The sequence below is a fragment of the Palaemon carinicauda genome, chromosome 41 (genome assembly GCF_036898095.1).
Source record: "Palaemon carinicauda isolate YSFRI2023 chromosome 41, ASM3689809v2, whole genome shotgun sequence".
Lineage (NCBI taxonomy): Eukaryota > Metazoa > Arthropoda > Malacostraca > Decapoda > Palaemonidae > Palaemon > Palaemon carinicauda.
The window spans coordinates 60,367,885-60,382,337 of NC_090765.1; the positions used below are offsets into that span (position 1 = coordinate 60,367,885).

The 14,453-nt window shown below is 43.0% G+C and overlaps 1 protein-coding gene across 1 annotated transcript; it reads right to left on the minus strand.

The window, feature by feature from the left end:
• Positions 1-8,874: 8,874 nt before the first annotated feature.
• Positions 8,875-9,787, minus strand: LOC137632450 (serum response factor-binding protein 1-like). The gene is made up of 2 exons (XM_068364381.1): positions 9,694-9,787; positions 8,875-9,284 (listed from the first exon to the last, which is right to left on the minus strand). The coding sequence occupies exons 1-2, from the start codon at positions 9,785-9,787 to the stop codon at positions 8,875-8,877; spliced, it is 504 nt and encodes a 167-aa protein (XP_068220482.1).
• Positions 9,788-14,453: the final 4,666 nt, after the last annotated feature.

The window sequence follows — 14,453 nt, forward strand, 5'->3', positions numbered from 1 at the left end:
CAGTGTAGTCTCGCATTACCTTGCAACAGTGTAGAGTCTCGCATTACCTTGCAACAGTGTAGAGTCTCGCATTACCTTGCAACAGTGTAGAGTCTCGCATTACCTTGCAACAGTGTAGAGTCTCGCATTACCTTGCAACAGTGTAGAGTCTCGCATTACCTTGCAACAGTGTAGAGTCTCGCATTACCTTGCAACAGTGTAGAGTCTCGCATTACCTTGCAACAGTGTAGAGTCTCGCATTACCTTGCAACAGTGTAGAGTCTCGCATTACCTTGCAACAGTGTAGAGTCTCGCATTACCTTGCAACAGTGTATATCCTCACATCACTTTGCAACAGTGTACATCCTCACATTATCTTGCAATTGTCTAGTCTCTTACCTTGCAATAGTGTAGATTGTCTTAAATTATCTTTATAGTGTCATGTCTCATTTGGTGCCATCCGTTTCTCAATGCGGTCTGTACTAATTACCTCAAATCTTATGTTTTTTAATTACTTTCAGGACTTTGGATTAGGTGGTCCAGCACTGGCGTTTGGGAGACCATTAACGCCATAGGGGTAACAGGAGTTGCACTACGAATTCAAAGTTAGGACATCGGACAGCAAGATGCAAGGAAGGACGCAAGTAGGAACGATATCTTTTGTGTTATCAACTAATATCTGGGTCTCTTAAACGGTTTCTTTCTAAAAACAAATCACCAAAATCAACTTTGTGTAAGTACCTACGTTGCCATTTAGAACTCTTCGACCTTCCTGGAAATTCTTGTGTGATGTGAATATTCTGATAACGCAGGATGTATTAAATCCCATCTTTATAACATTTAAATTTCAGTTATTCTGTTATTCACTTCCCCTTCTGTGCTTAATCTGCATCTAGGTTGCTACCTCTTAGCCACTATCCCTAGAGTTGCTTCATACCATTATCTCCTGTGTATAACTGAAGTCCACATTAATCTAGCCATCATCTCCACTATTGCACAATCTTTTCTTACCATTCTCACCATTGTTCATAGAAGTACTCAGGGAAGAAATGGTGCTATTCATTGCTTTTTATCAGGTAAAGGATAGATTCTTAGCAACCATAATAAAAAAAAAGAGTATTTTCATTTAGGGTTTTACCCATTTTCAAGGGGGCACATCACGTGGGTTATTTATAGGCATTTCTTGATTGTCTTTGTATGGGTTCTTCATCCCTTAGCTATCCTTGCTTTTAAATCTTATTTACCTTTCCCTTTTTTCCTTATTGCTACCACACAAGCTTTTACCTAATAGTGGGACTACAAAGTTTTCTCAGATGCACACGATCGCTGAATATCATCAAAGGCCCCGGCCTGTATAGTCTTAAATTCCTTGATCTATTTCGGTGAAAGTGGCTTCAGTTTATAATTTATCAATAACATTTTATCTGGTCATAATATTATTACTAGCTTTAGTTAAAATATGATTTTTTTCATAGGAAATTTTGGTAGCAAATTAGTAAAATGTCTGCTGAAAAGCTAAAATATTGAATGAAATGAGAAAAATAGTCTTAATCACTTTCTCTTTTAGTTTCATTTTGCCGAAATAGCAATGACCCAAAGATGAATTAAAATATTTTCTGAAAATGATTAAGGAATGGATTAAGGTATTTATTTCATGTAAGGAGGTGATAGACTCTCAAGATTCTTTACTTTCCTCCATTATAATTTTGTTGATCATTCAGACTAATACCATTTCCCAAGACAGCTTACATTTTTTCGCAAGCTTTGGTAAAGTTGAAACAATCGTCCGGTTGGTATGGGTAATTTGAAATATTTGCCGTCATGCAATTGGATGATGATATGTTTATGCAATTGTGTAGGCAGCGTTAAGGCATTAAGAAGGATATTAATATTTATAGGAGAAATGCTGTGGAATAAAATTACTTAGTGGAATACAAGGGTTGCTAATAAATGAAAGATTAATTCTTAACTTTTAATTTCTTTACAATTAAATTTTCTTTTTAAAATGAAGGAAGGAAAGCTTCCTAGAGTTAGATTACGACGGTGCCGGATAATACCTAATAATTATTAAATCAATCCTTGAGTTGGAGGGCAGTGTTAAAAACTAAGATCAATATTCTTTAATTTTTTAATCATTCTCCTTTCTTTGACGTAGGAATCTACACATTATCTTTATTTAAAGGTCACACAGTTTTAGTATTTTGTTGCTAATGGTATCATTTACGATGTCAGTTTTTCTATTTTTTGTCACCCCCACCACCACCCACCTCCCCCCCCCAAAAAAAAAAAAACCTAAGATTCTTATTGTAGGTTTAGGGCACTTGACCTTAATTGACAGCGTTTTGTTTCTTAAAAAGTACTTTTTTACGTATTTTTATTTCAAAATTCAGTTTTAACCATATTCGTCCATATTTTTCTTATTTAGAACAATGAAGCATATTTTTTATCAGCTGAAACATCTTTTAAATTGTTGACTAACGACTTTGAGTTACGTTTCTTGAATTCCATGTAATAGTATATGTTATCTGGGGCCGTCATGGTTGTCTATGTATATGTTAATCATAGATAACAATTTGTACCATTAAGCAAATTTCCACCACGTAGTAAAAATTTGTATGCCGCCAATTTATCAATATGCAGCTAATTCAGATGGTCTTATTGTGTGGATTTATATAACCAGACAATTTTCTAAGAATTGTATATAGTAGCTTGTGACCAAATTATATAAACCTTTCTTTACTTGTGTAGTTGAATCACTGGAGCCATAGAATGTAAGGAACAAATATCAATTCGCCGTATTAATTTTTTCTCTTTTGTCTGCACCGATTTCCCTTTGTTGCGTTAGGTTTGACAATTAGGGTTAGCAAAATGCTTTATTCCATAAAGGTTCTACGCTATGCGGCAAATATTTCATGTGCCTTTTCATAGTGAGTATTTAAAATGCAATGGAATTGTCAGCAATTCACTACCCAAATTCACACATGCTTTAATTTTTAATATGTACTTTGCGTTAAAGAACTTTTATAGATTGGGGAGACGAGTTTTTGCAATAAATCCAATTCAGGTTATATTGATATAATAGTTGGATTTTGAAACTTTTAATGTTAAGCTTAAGCTTAATTTTTCTTTTAAAAACATATAGTAATGAAACTGATGTAGATGAAATGATTTAAGTAAATGTGCTCACAGTTTACTCTAAATTCAATTATATATTAGAATTTGAAACATTTCATGTTAAAAATTCAGTCGGATAAAACGTGGTTGGTTATAAAAATGACCCGTTGTATAAGGGAACTAAATGGTTTCTTAATATAATTTTAGATAATTCAAAATGTAAGAACATGGCTTAAATATAATCAGTTTATAGATGTGAAAGAACTTTTTAAATTTCAGTTATGCAGTTGTCAAGCTGGGGGAATGTAGGGAAAACTAACTTGCATGTAGGGAAAACTAACTTGCAACTGATTCCGATCTAATCCAAAATCGCCACCAAGTTTAGAAGATTAAACTCATTATGGTTTCTTCTAAAAGAGATGTTCATCCTGTTACTTTTCAAAACGTCAACCGAGCAAGACCACAACAACCACCACTAGAGATGGGGACTCTTTATCTTCCCATGCATTATCTTCCCATGCAAATAAAAGGTTTAGTACTTTATAACTCTACTAGTCAGGAATTTTAGTGTATATATATTGTCGATAGTGAATCTATGGGATATGAGTTTCTCGTATACTTTTCTTTTCCAATAAATATTTATTTACCTGAACTGTAACAGATACAGAAACATTTTACAAACTATTTTTTTAAAATGTTAAAAACTCCAGTCAGGAAATGGAAACTTCATTGTATAAAACAAAAAGCTTTATTTTTAAAAGAATCATAAATACACAGCTTCAATAAAATAATTATATTTCTTGTGAAATTTGACATTCAGAAAATCTCCCTTGAGGAAAGTTTTAATCATAATACACAGCTTATATTGCATTTCTTGTGAATTTTAACAATGATCAGAAAAACTTAATTTCAGGGCAAACACTTTCTCCTTCTTGGAAGAATGAAATAGAGATGGAAGGTGCTTAGAAACGAACCAAAAATGGAGTACTTTACAGCAGTAGGGGAGAGTTGGTATGAGAAGAACAGGACATCTGCTGCATGGCTACCACTCTACACTCCCGGAATACCCTCTCTAATTCCTTCTACAACACCGCCAATTGCACCAACACCCCAGCAACATGACCTCTGAGATATTATGCACCCATCTTCGCAATAATCCCAGATTTAACAAACAATATACCCCAAGTTCGGGGGATGTTGTAAGAACTTCACTAATCAACACTCCTCAAGGTGCCACTCGCGTTTACATAAGGGGCACTACAAAATCTTTGCAATAGTCATACAACATCTGCCCTGTAGGACATGACTGCAACATCTCGCCTGAGCTACACTGCTCTGCAACATCTTTGCCATTTCAACATTTCTTTGCAATATGGATCTGCAAGATGTGCGCTGCACCATCTGGCCTTGCAACTTTGTGCTCTGCACCATCTGGCCTTGCAACATTCTGCTCTGCAACGTCTCGCCTTGCGACACTGCTCTGCAACGTCCCGCCTTGCGACACTCTGCTCTGCAACGTCCCGCCTTGCGACACTCTGCTCTGCAACGTCCCGCCTTGCGACACTCTGCTCTGCAACGTCCCGCCTTGCGACACTCTGCTCTGCAACGTCCCGCCTTGCGACACTCTGCTCTGCAACGTCCCGCCTTGCGACACTCTGCTCTGCAACGTCCCGCCTTGCGACACTCTGCTCTGCAACGTCCCGCCTTGCGACACTCTGCTCTGCAACGTCCCGCCTTGCGACACTCTGCTCTGCAACGTCCCGCCTTGCGACACTCTGCTCTGCAACGTCCCGCCTTGCGACACTCTGCTCTGCAACGTCCCGCCTTGCGACACTCTGCTCTGCAACGTCCCGCCTTGCGACACTCTGCTCTGCAACGTCCCGCCTTGCGACACTCTGCTCTGCAACGTCCCGCCTTGCGACACTCTGCTCTGCAACGTCCCGCCTTGCGACACTCTGCTCTGCAACGTCCCGCCTTGCGACACTCTGCTCTGCAACGTCCCGCCTTGCGACACTCTGCTCTGCAACGTCCCGCCTTGCGACACTCTGCTCTGCAACGTCCCGCCTTGCGACACTCTGCTCTGCAACGTCCCGCCTTGCGACACTCTGCTCTGCAACGTCCCGCCTTGCGACACTCTGCTCTGCAACGTCCCGCCTTGCGACACTCTGCTCTGCAACGTCCCGCCTTGCGACACTCTGCTCTGCAACGTCCCGCCTTGCGACACTCTGCTCTGCAACGTCCCGCCTTGCGACACTCTGCTCTGCAACGTCCCGCCTTGCGACACTCTGCTCTGCAACGTCCCGCCTTGCGACACTCTGCTCTGCAACGTCCCGCCTTGCGACACTCTGCTCTGCAACGTCCCGCCTTGCGACACTCTGCTCTGCAACGTCCCGCCTTGCGACACTCTGCTCTGCAACGTCCCGCCTTGCGACACTCTGCTCTGCAACGTCCCGCCTTGCGACACTCTGCTCTGCAACGTCCCGCCTTGCGACACTCTGCTCTGCAACGTCCCGCCTTGCGACACTCTGCTCTGCAACGTCCCGCCTTGCGACACTCTGCTCTGCAACGTCCCGCCTTGCGACACTCTGCTCTGCAACGTCCCGCCTTGCGACACTCTGCTCTGCAACGTCCCGCCTTGCGACACTCTGCTCTGCAACGTCCCGCCTTGCGACACTCTGCTCTGCAACGTCCCGCCTTGCGACACTCTGCTCTGCAACGTCCCGCCTTGCGACACTCTGCTCTGCAACGTCCCGCCTTGCGACACTCTGCTCTGCAACGTCCCGCCTTGCGACACTCTGCTCTGCAACGTCCCGCCTTGCGACACTCTGCTCTGCAACGTCCCGCCTTGCGACACTCTGCTCTGCAACGTCCCGCCTTGCGACACTCTGCTCTGCAACGTCCCGCCTTGCGACACTCTGCTCTGCAACGTCCCGCCTTGCGACACTCTGCTCTGCAACGTCCCGCCTTGCGACACTCTGCTCTGCAACGTCCCGCCTTGCGACACTCTGCTCTGCAACGTCCCGCCTTGCGACACTCTGCTCTGCAACGTCCCGCCTTGCGACACTCTGCTCTGCAACGTCCCGCCTTGCGACACTCTGCTCTGCAACGTCCCGCCTTGCGACACTCTGCTCTGCAACGTCCCGCCTTGCGACACTCTGCTCTGCAACGTCCCGCCTTGCGACACTCTGCTCTGCAACGTCCCGCCTTGCGACACTCTGCTCTGCAACGTCCCGCCTTGCGACACTCTGCTCTGCAACGTCCCGCCTTGCGACACTCTGCTCTGCAACGTCCCGCCTTGCGACACTCTGCTCTGCAACGTCCCGCCTTGCGACACTCTGCTCTGCAACGTCCCGCCTTGCGACACTCTGCTCTGCAACGTCCCGCCTTGCGACACTCTGCTCTGCAACGTCCCGCCTTGCGACACTCTGCTCTGCAACGTCCCGCCTTGCGACACTCTGCTCTGCAACGTCCCGCCTTGCGACACTCTGCTCTGCAACGTCCCGCCTTGCGACACTCTGCTCTGCAACGTCCCGCCTTGCGACACTCTGCTCTGCAACGTCCCGCCTTGCGACACTCTGCTCTGCAACGTCCCGCCTTGCGACACTCTGCTCTGCAACGTCCCGCCTTGCGACACTCTGCTCTGCAACGTCCCGCCTTGCGACACTCTGCTCTGCAACGTCCCGCCTTGCGACACTCTGCTCTGCAACGTCTCGCCTTGCGACACTCTGCTCTGCAACGTTCTTCATTTGTAACTTTCTGCTCTGCAACATCACACCTTGCAACATGCTGCCCTGCTACATTCTGCTCTGCAACATCTCGCCTTGCAACTTTGGCCTGAACATTCTGCTCTGCAACGTCTCGACTTGCGACATTCTGCTCTGCAACGTCTCGACTTGCGACATTCTGCTCTGCAACGTCTCGACTTGCGACATTCTGCTCTGCAACGTCTCGACTTGCGACATTCTGCTCTGCAACGTCTCGACTTGCGACATTCTGCTCTGCAACGTCTCGACTTGCGACATTCTGCTCTGCAACGTCTCGACTTGCGACATTCTGCTCTGCAACGTCTCGACTTGCGACATTCTGCTCTGCAACGTCTCGACTTGCGACATTCTGCTCTGCAACGTCTCGACTTGCGACATTCTGCTCTGAAACATCACGCCTTGAAACATGCTGCTCTGCAACTTTGGCCTGAACATCCTGCTCTGCAACATTCTGGCCTTGCGACATTCTGCTCTGGAACATGTGGCCTTGTGACATTCTGCTCTGCAACATCTGGCCTTGCGACATTCTGCTCTGCAACATCTGGCCTTGCGACATTCTGCTCTGCAACATCTGGCCTTGCGACATTCTGCTCTGCAACATCTGGCCTTGCGACATTCTGCTCTGCAACACTGGCCTTGCACTACTTCTCTGCAACATCTCACCTTGCGACATTCTGCTCTGAAACTCTGCCCTTGCCAGATGCTGCTCTGCAATATCTCCCCTTGCGACATTCAGGCCTGGCTACATTCTACTCTGCAACATCTGGCCTTGCAACATTCTGCTCTGCAACATTTTGGCCTTGCAACATCTGACCTTGCTACATTCTGTTCTGCAACATCTGGCCTTGTAACATTCAGCACTGCAACATCTCGCCTTGCAACATTCTTCTCTGCAACATCTCACCTTGCAACACTTCATTCTGGCCTTGCAACATTCTGCTCTGCAACATGCTGCTCTGCAACATCTGGCCTTGTGACTTTCTGCTCTGCCACATCATAACTTGCAACATTCTGCTCTGCCACATCATGACTTGAAACATTCTGCTCTGCAAAATCATGACTTGCAAAATTCTGCTATGCAACACTGACCTTGCAACATTCTGCCCTGCAACATTTGGCCATGCGACATTCTGTTCTGCAACATCTGGGCTTGCGACACTAGGCTCTACAACATCTGGGCTTCCAACATTAGGCTCTGCAATATCTGGCCTTGCAACATTCTGCTCCGCAACATCTCTACATTCTGCTTTGCAACATCTCGACTTGCGACATTCTGCTCTGCAACATCTCGACTTGCGACATTCTGCTCTGCAACATCTCGACTTGCGACATTCTGCTCTGCAACATCTCGACTTGCGACATTCTGCTCTGCAACATCTCGACTTGCGACATTCTGCTCTGCAACATCTCAACTTGCGACATCTCACCTTGCTACATCTCGCCTTGTAACATTCTGCTCTGCAACATATCATGCAACATTCTGCTCTGCAACCTCTTGCCTTGCAACACTTCACATTCTGGCCTTGTAACATTGCTCTGCAACATAAGGCATTGCAACATGCTGCTCTGCAACATAAGGCATTGCAACATGCTGCTCTGCAACATAAGGCATTGCAACATGCTGCTCTGCAACATCTCGCCTTACGACATTCTGCTCTGCAACATTTCCTTACGACATTCTGCTCTGCAACATCTTGCCTTGCGACATTCTGCTCTGCAACACTCTGGCCTTGTAACATGCTGCTCTGCAACATCTCACCTTGCAACATTCTGGCCTGGTAAATTTTTACTCTGCAACATCTGGCCTTCCAACATTCTGCTCTGTAACATTTTGGCCTTGCAACATCTTACATTGCTACATTCTGCTCTGCAACATCTGGCCTATCAACATTCTGCTCTGCAACATCTCACTATGCAGCATTCTGCTTGTAACATCTCACCTTGCAAAACTTCACATTCTGCCTTTGTAACACTGCTCTGCAACATAGGGCATTGCAACTTTCTGCTCTACAACATCTCACCTTGCAACATGCTGCTCTGCAACATTCTGCTCTGCAACATCTTGCCTTGCAACATTCTGCTCTGCAACTTTCTGCTCTGCAACATTTGGCCTGGCGACATTCTGCTCTGCAACCTTTGGCCTGGCGACATTCTGCTCTGCAACATCTGGCCTGGCGACATTCTGCTCTGCAACATCAGGCATTGCGACATTCTGCTCTGCAACATCTGGCATTGCGACATTCTGCTCTGCAACATCTGGCCTTGCGACATTCTGCTCTGCAACAGCTGGCCTTGTGACATTCTGCTCTGCAACAGCTGGCCTTGAGACATTCTGCTCTGCAACAGCTGGCCTTGAGACATTCTGCTCTGCAACAGCTGGCCTTGCGACATTCTGCTCTGCAACAGCTGGCCTTGCGACATTCTGCTCTGCAACAGCTGGCCTTGCGACATTCTGCTCTGCAACATCTGGCCTTGCGACATTCTGCTCTGCAACATCTGGCCTTGCGACACTGCTCTGCAACATCTGGCCTTGCGACACTCTGCTCTGCAACATCTGGCCTTGCGACACTCTGCTCTGCAACATCTGGCCTTGCGACACTCTGCTCTGCAACATCTGGCCTTGCGACACTCTGCTCTGCAACATCTCGCCTTGCGACATTCTGCTCTGCAACATCTCGCCTTGCGACATTCTGCTCTGCAACATCTCGCCTTGCGACATTCTGCTCTGCAACATCTCGCCTTACAACTCTACAACATTGCTCTGCAACACTCTGGCCTTGCAACATTAAGCACTGCAACATCTGGCCTTGTGATATACTACTCTGCAACATCTCACCTTGCATCAGTCTGCTCTGCAACATTTGCTCTGCACCATCTCGCCATGCAACATTCTGCTCTGCAACATCTTGCCTTGCAACACTTCTCCACATTCTGGTCCTGCAACACTGCTCTGCAACATCAGGCATTGCAAAATTCTGCTCTGCAACATTTTACCTTGCAACATCTTGCCTTGAGACATTCTGCTCTGCAACATCTCGCCTTGCAACATCACGCCTTGCGACATTCTGCTCTGCAACATTATGCCTTGCAATATTCTGCTCTGAAACACTTGGGCCTTGCAACATGCTGCTCTGCAACATCTCATCTTTCAACATTCAGCTCTGTAACATCAACTTTCTGCACTGCAATATTCTGGCCTGGCAACTTTCTGCTCTGCAACATTCTGGCCTGGCAACTTTCTGCTCTGCAACATTCTGGCCTGGCAACTTTCTGCTCTGCAACATTCTGGCCTGGCAACATTTTACTCTGCAACATCTGGCCTTGCGACATTCTGCTCTACACCATATGGCCTTGCGACATTCTGCTCTGAAACATTCGGCCTTGCGACATTCTGCTCTGAAACATTCGGCCTTGCAACATGCTGCCCTGCAACATTCTACACTGCAACACTTCTCAATCGTTCTGGCCTTGCTACATTCTACTCTTCAACATCTCACCTTACAACATGCTGCCCTGCAACATCTCACCTTGCAACATTCTACTCTGCAACACTTCTCAATCGTTCTGGCCTTGCTACATTCTACTCTTCAACATCTCACCTTGCAACATGCTGCTCTGCAACATCTGGCCTTACAACATGCTGCTCTGCAACATCTGGCCTTACAACATGCTGCTCTGCAACATCTGGCCTTGCAACATGCTGCTCTTGCAACATCTGGCCTTGCAGCATTTGGCTCTGCAACATCTGGCCTTTCATCAAGCCTTGCAACATTCTGCTCGGCAACATCTGGCCTTGCAACATTCTGCTCGGCAACATCTGGCCTTGCAACATTCTGCTCGGCAAAATCTCGCCTTGCAACACATTACAGGTAATTTCAACAAAAGCAACGAGACTGCAATATCTTGCCTTTGCAACAGCTCTGAAACATGATCTGCAACATCTCCCTTTTCCAACATGTAATAAGGTTATTGCAACATCTCGGCCTTAGGAACACTGCTCCGCAACACTTCTACCACAAGCCCCTTGCAACACCTCGGTTCCAACTGCGAAAGCTTGAAGATTATAGTTTCACAGCGATTGCTTCCATTCTTCTCAGGTTTTCATTTCTCTGCAATATATAGCACAATTTAATTACTCATTTCATCAATACATAAAATTAGCGGAACTGTACACTATTTTGTTTAAATAAGTTTGATTACATATATAAATAGGCATTTGCACACCACAATGATTTAACTAGTGATTTTATATGATTAGAACTTTGAATTCAAACCATAATTAATGGTAAACTGATTAAAAACTTCTACATAAGCACTTCATTCTAAAACTTTCCTGAAAAAGATAAGACTGAAGGATATACAGCGTAGGAAGATGAACTGGAAAAGATTATAGAATAGAAAAGAAAATTTGTATATAAGCATAAACTGAATGTCCCAAATAGTAGTTGAAAATAAATTAATAAAAGAGCTCGGATTTTTAATTCAATACATTAAGATTTCACTATAATAAATATAATGTTAGTTTCTTCTAATTTATGCAAGTTACTTCAAATTTACAAAAAAAATGAAAAGGGTTGGAAGGCTGGAGATGGCCAATTAATAAAAATGAATTCTTGAAAACAACGATATGTAACAAATTTTCTCATCGAATGGACACAACGCAATATAATGGGGAACATAAATGTTTTAACATGCTTCCTAAAAGCAATCCCTTCCTACAAGAACTTAGGCTGAATAATATTGAAAGAAATAATTGCATCTCTATAAAAGCTGTAAAGTCTGACAATTATAAAATAATGAATGTAACTTCAAGTCTTGTAAGAATCCATTATTTATCAACAAATAAATCGGTAGCCATCAGCAAAGATAGGAAAATCAGAGGCTATCACACAAAGATAGGAAAATCAGAGGCTATCACACAAAGATAGGAAAATCAGAGGCTATCACACAAAGATAGGAAAATCAGAGGCTATCACACAAAGATAGGAAAATCAGAGGCTATCACACAAAGATAGGAAAATTAGATGCTAGCCATAAAGGAAAACTACTAAAGCTAATGGGTGATTTCTATAGTATAGCTAATGGGGGATATCTAAAGTATAGCTAATGGGGGGATATCTATACTGTTGACATGTAATATAGAAGTTACAAATGGTAGTATTTAATTAAGACTATAACAGCTTTGGACCAAAATCAAATCCAAATAAAGGCCTCCATTAAAAGCGCTGACTTTTTAATATTTCCACACTTTGTCCATTTGTGACAACACCACCACAAGAAACTCAATTACTGTATACTGTAATGTGCTAAATTATTCTAATTTATTAAACCCAAAATTAACTGTGTTCCCCTTATCTCATTTTCTTTCTATTGGTTAACTGCTTGCAATAAACTCTAGCATCATAGTACAGTCCTTGTGTGAATCAGCAGCCCTAATTAGAAAACTAGAGTGATAGTCTGCTTCAAAGAAGGCACTCAAAAACACTAAAGGTAATTAATTTTCGTACAAATATTACGTTTGATGATCAATGGTTCATAAGAGATTAGACAGAAAAATAGTAGAAAGGAGCAAGCAAGAAGGTAAATTGAGGTTACAAAGCAAGTGCAGCTGGAGGCTAAAGGAATGCTTCAAAGACCCTTTAGAATATTGTGGTGTCTAGCACAGCCCACTATCATTCTTACTATCCTTATTACTTAAGCTGTATCTCTATAATGACTGTCCAACATTAAAAAAAAAATTTCTGCAAGTTTGAACTATTGAAGTTCCACCATTTCAACTGCCCGATTTGGAAAAAAATTCTACAATATAGTCATAGTGGGAATAAAACTTCTAGAATACTGTGTAGTACTGAGCCCTTGTGATGAAGGTGAGTATTAGAGTTAACTGCATACCTAGTATTTACAAGCAAGATGGTACTGCCTTTCTTCACCTTTATGTTTCCCCCTATGGGAATACTGTAGTGCCATCAATGTATGTCAAACGATGCACGATAAGCATTACAGTACTTAGGTCTTTGCAATGCCCATTTAGCTCCTACCTGAACTCACTTTCAAGCCTTATACTACACATATATTTCATTATGCTTTCAAACCTATAAAAATTTACATCACAATGAAACTCCAGTTGTCCATTGGCACTTTATGGGTTTCGTGACACCAGTGTCGGTCCATATGGACCAATCCCATATGATAACCTATCTTAACGCACATCTTAATATGACTATCTGCTTTTGTGCAGCAAGTTTTGAAGATATGGACCATCTTATGCTCATACCTGTATGACAGCCTATTTCCAGGCACATATATCTGTATGATGGCTTCTCCAAGTGCAAGTCTCTTCAGGATGTCTCCTCTTCAAGAACGTAATCTCTGTAAGCTGGCCGATAATCACGTGTGTACCTCTGTATGATGGCTCACTTCCATGCACATATCTCCAAAGAATATATCTGCAAAAGTCAGACAATCTTTATATAACTTCGAAATGACCATTACTAACATTGACTAATAAAAACTTTCAAGCAGACCAGCGAGTAATTCATAAGTAAACTACATTTTAAATACAGTATCCATAAAAAGCTATCCATGAACAATAATTTAAAATTTGAGAAAGGTAGCACAGCTAGTATCTCCAGACGTAGGTGGAGTTATCAATACATGTACTAGATTAGAGTAAGTGTCAACACGAACAGGCTTGCCAACACCTTTTACCAAATTGCTGTCAAACTTAGACCAAGTTGTTAAATAATATAATTTATTCCTACGAACTGGCAGCACAACTTATCATTAACTCGTTACAGAAATCTAGTAGCTCTAGTTCTCGCTTAACCGTCATGTTTTTAACATACACAGCTTCAATTTTACAAATGAAAAATTAAATTTGTTACTTAATTACTTTGTTACAGAATTTGGCTTAGATGCTAAATGATGTCGGAAAATGTTCTCGTGTATCACTTGCTAGATGGTTATCCTTTTAAAACTTTTGGAAAAAGACCTAGAGTCCATTTCTTTTAGCGATGCATATTTGCACCGACTTGCAGCGGTGCCCTTTTAGCTCGGAAAAGTTTCCTGATCGCTGATTGGTTAGAATTATCTTGTCCAATCAATCAGCGATCCGGAAACTTTTCCGAGCTAAAAGGGCACCGCTGCGAGTCGGTGCAAATATGCATCGCTAAAAGAAATGGACTATAGTGCAATGTGTGAGAAACAATCACAATATACAATAACAGTGGGGGATGCAAAGTGCTGAAGTTGTTAAAAAATTGATAAAGTTGTTAAAAAATTGATAGAGTTTCAAATAAAATTTTTATAAAATTACTTTTCCTCAAACTTCTGATATTTGAATCCATTTATGGTCGCAATCAACAAGATAAGATCAAGATTCATAACCATTGTGTTGTTAAAAAAAAAAAGAGAGAGAGAGAGAGAGAGAGAGAGAGAGAGGTAATGTAAGAATACGATTCAAGAACGCTTTAATAAAAACTTATTAAACAAGGATATCTCCTAAAGACTGTGCTAACCTTAGATACATATACTGTATATGGCCTCAATTTTGAGGAAACGGAAAAAATCTTATATTTGTTGGCAATACAGAAAATT

Bases quoted from the DNA above. Each gene is read 5' to 3' on its own strand.
- LOC137632450 (XM_068364381.1), bottom strand. From the start codon at position 9,787: ATGTGGAGAAGTGTTGCAAGGCAAGATGTTGCAGAGCAGAATGTTGCA. The intron at 9,285-9,693 runs GTGAGATGTTGC...CAGCTGTTGCAG, and splicing joins GCAGAGCAGACTGATGCAAG to AGCAGAATGTCGCAAGGCCA.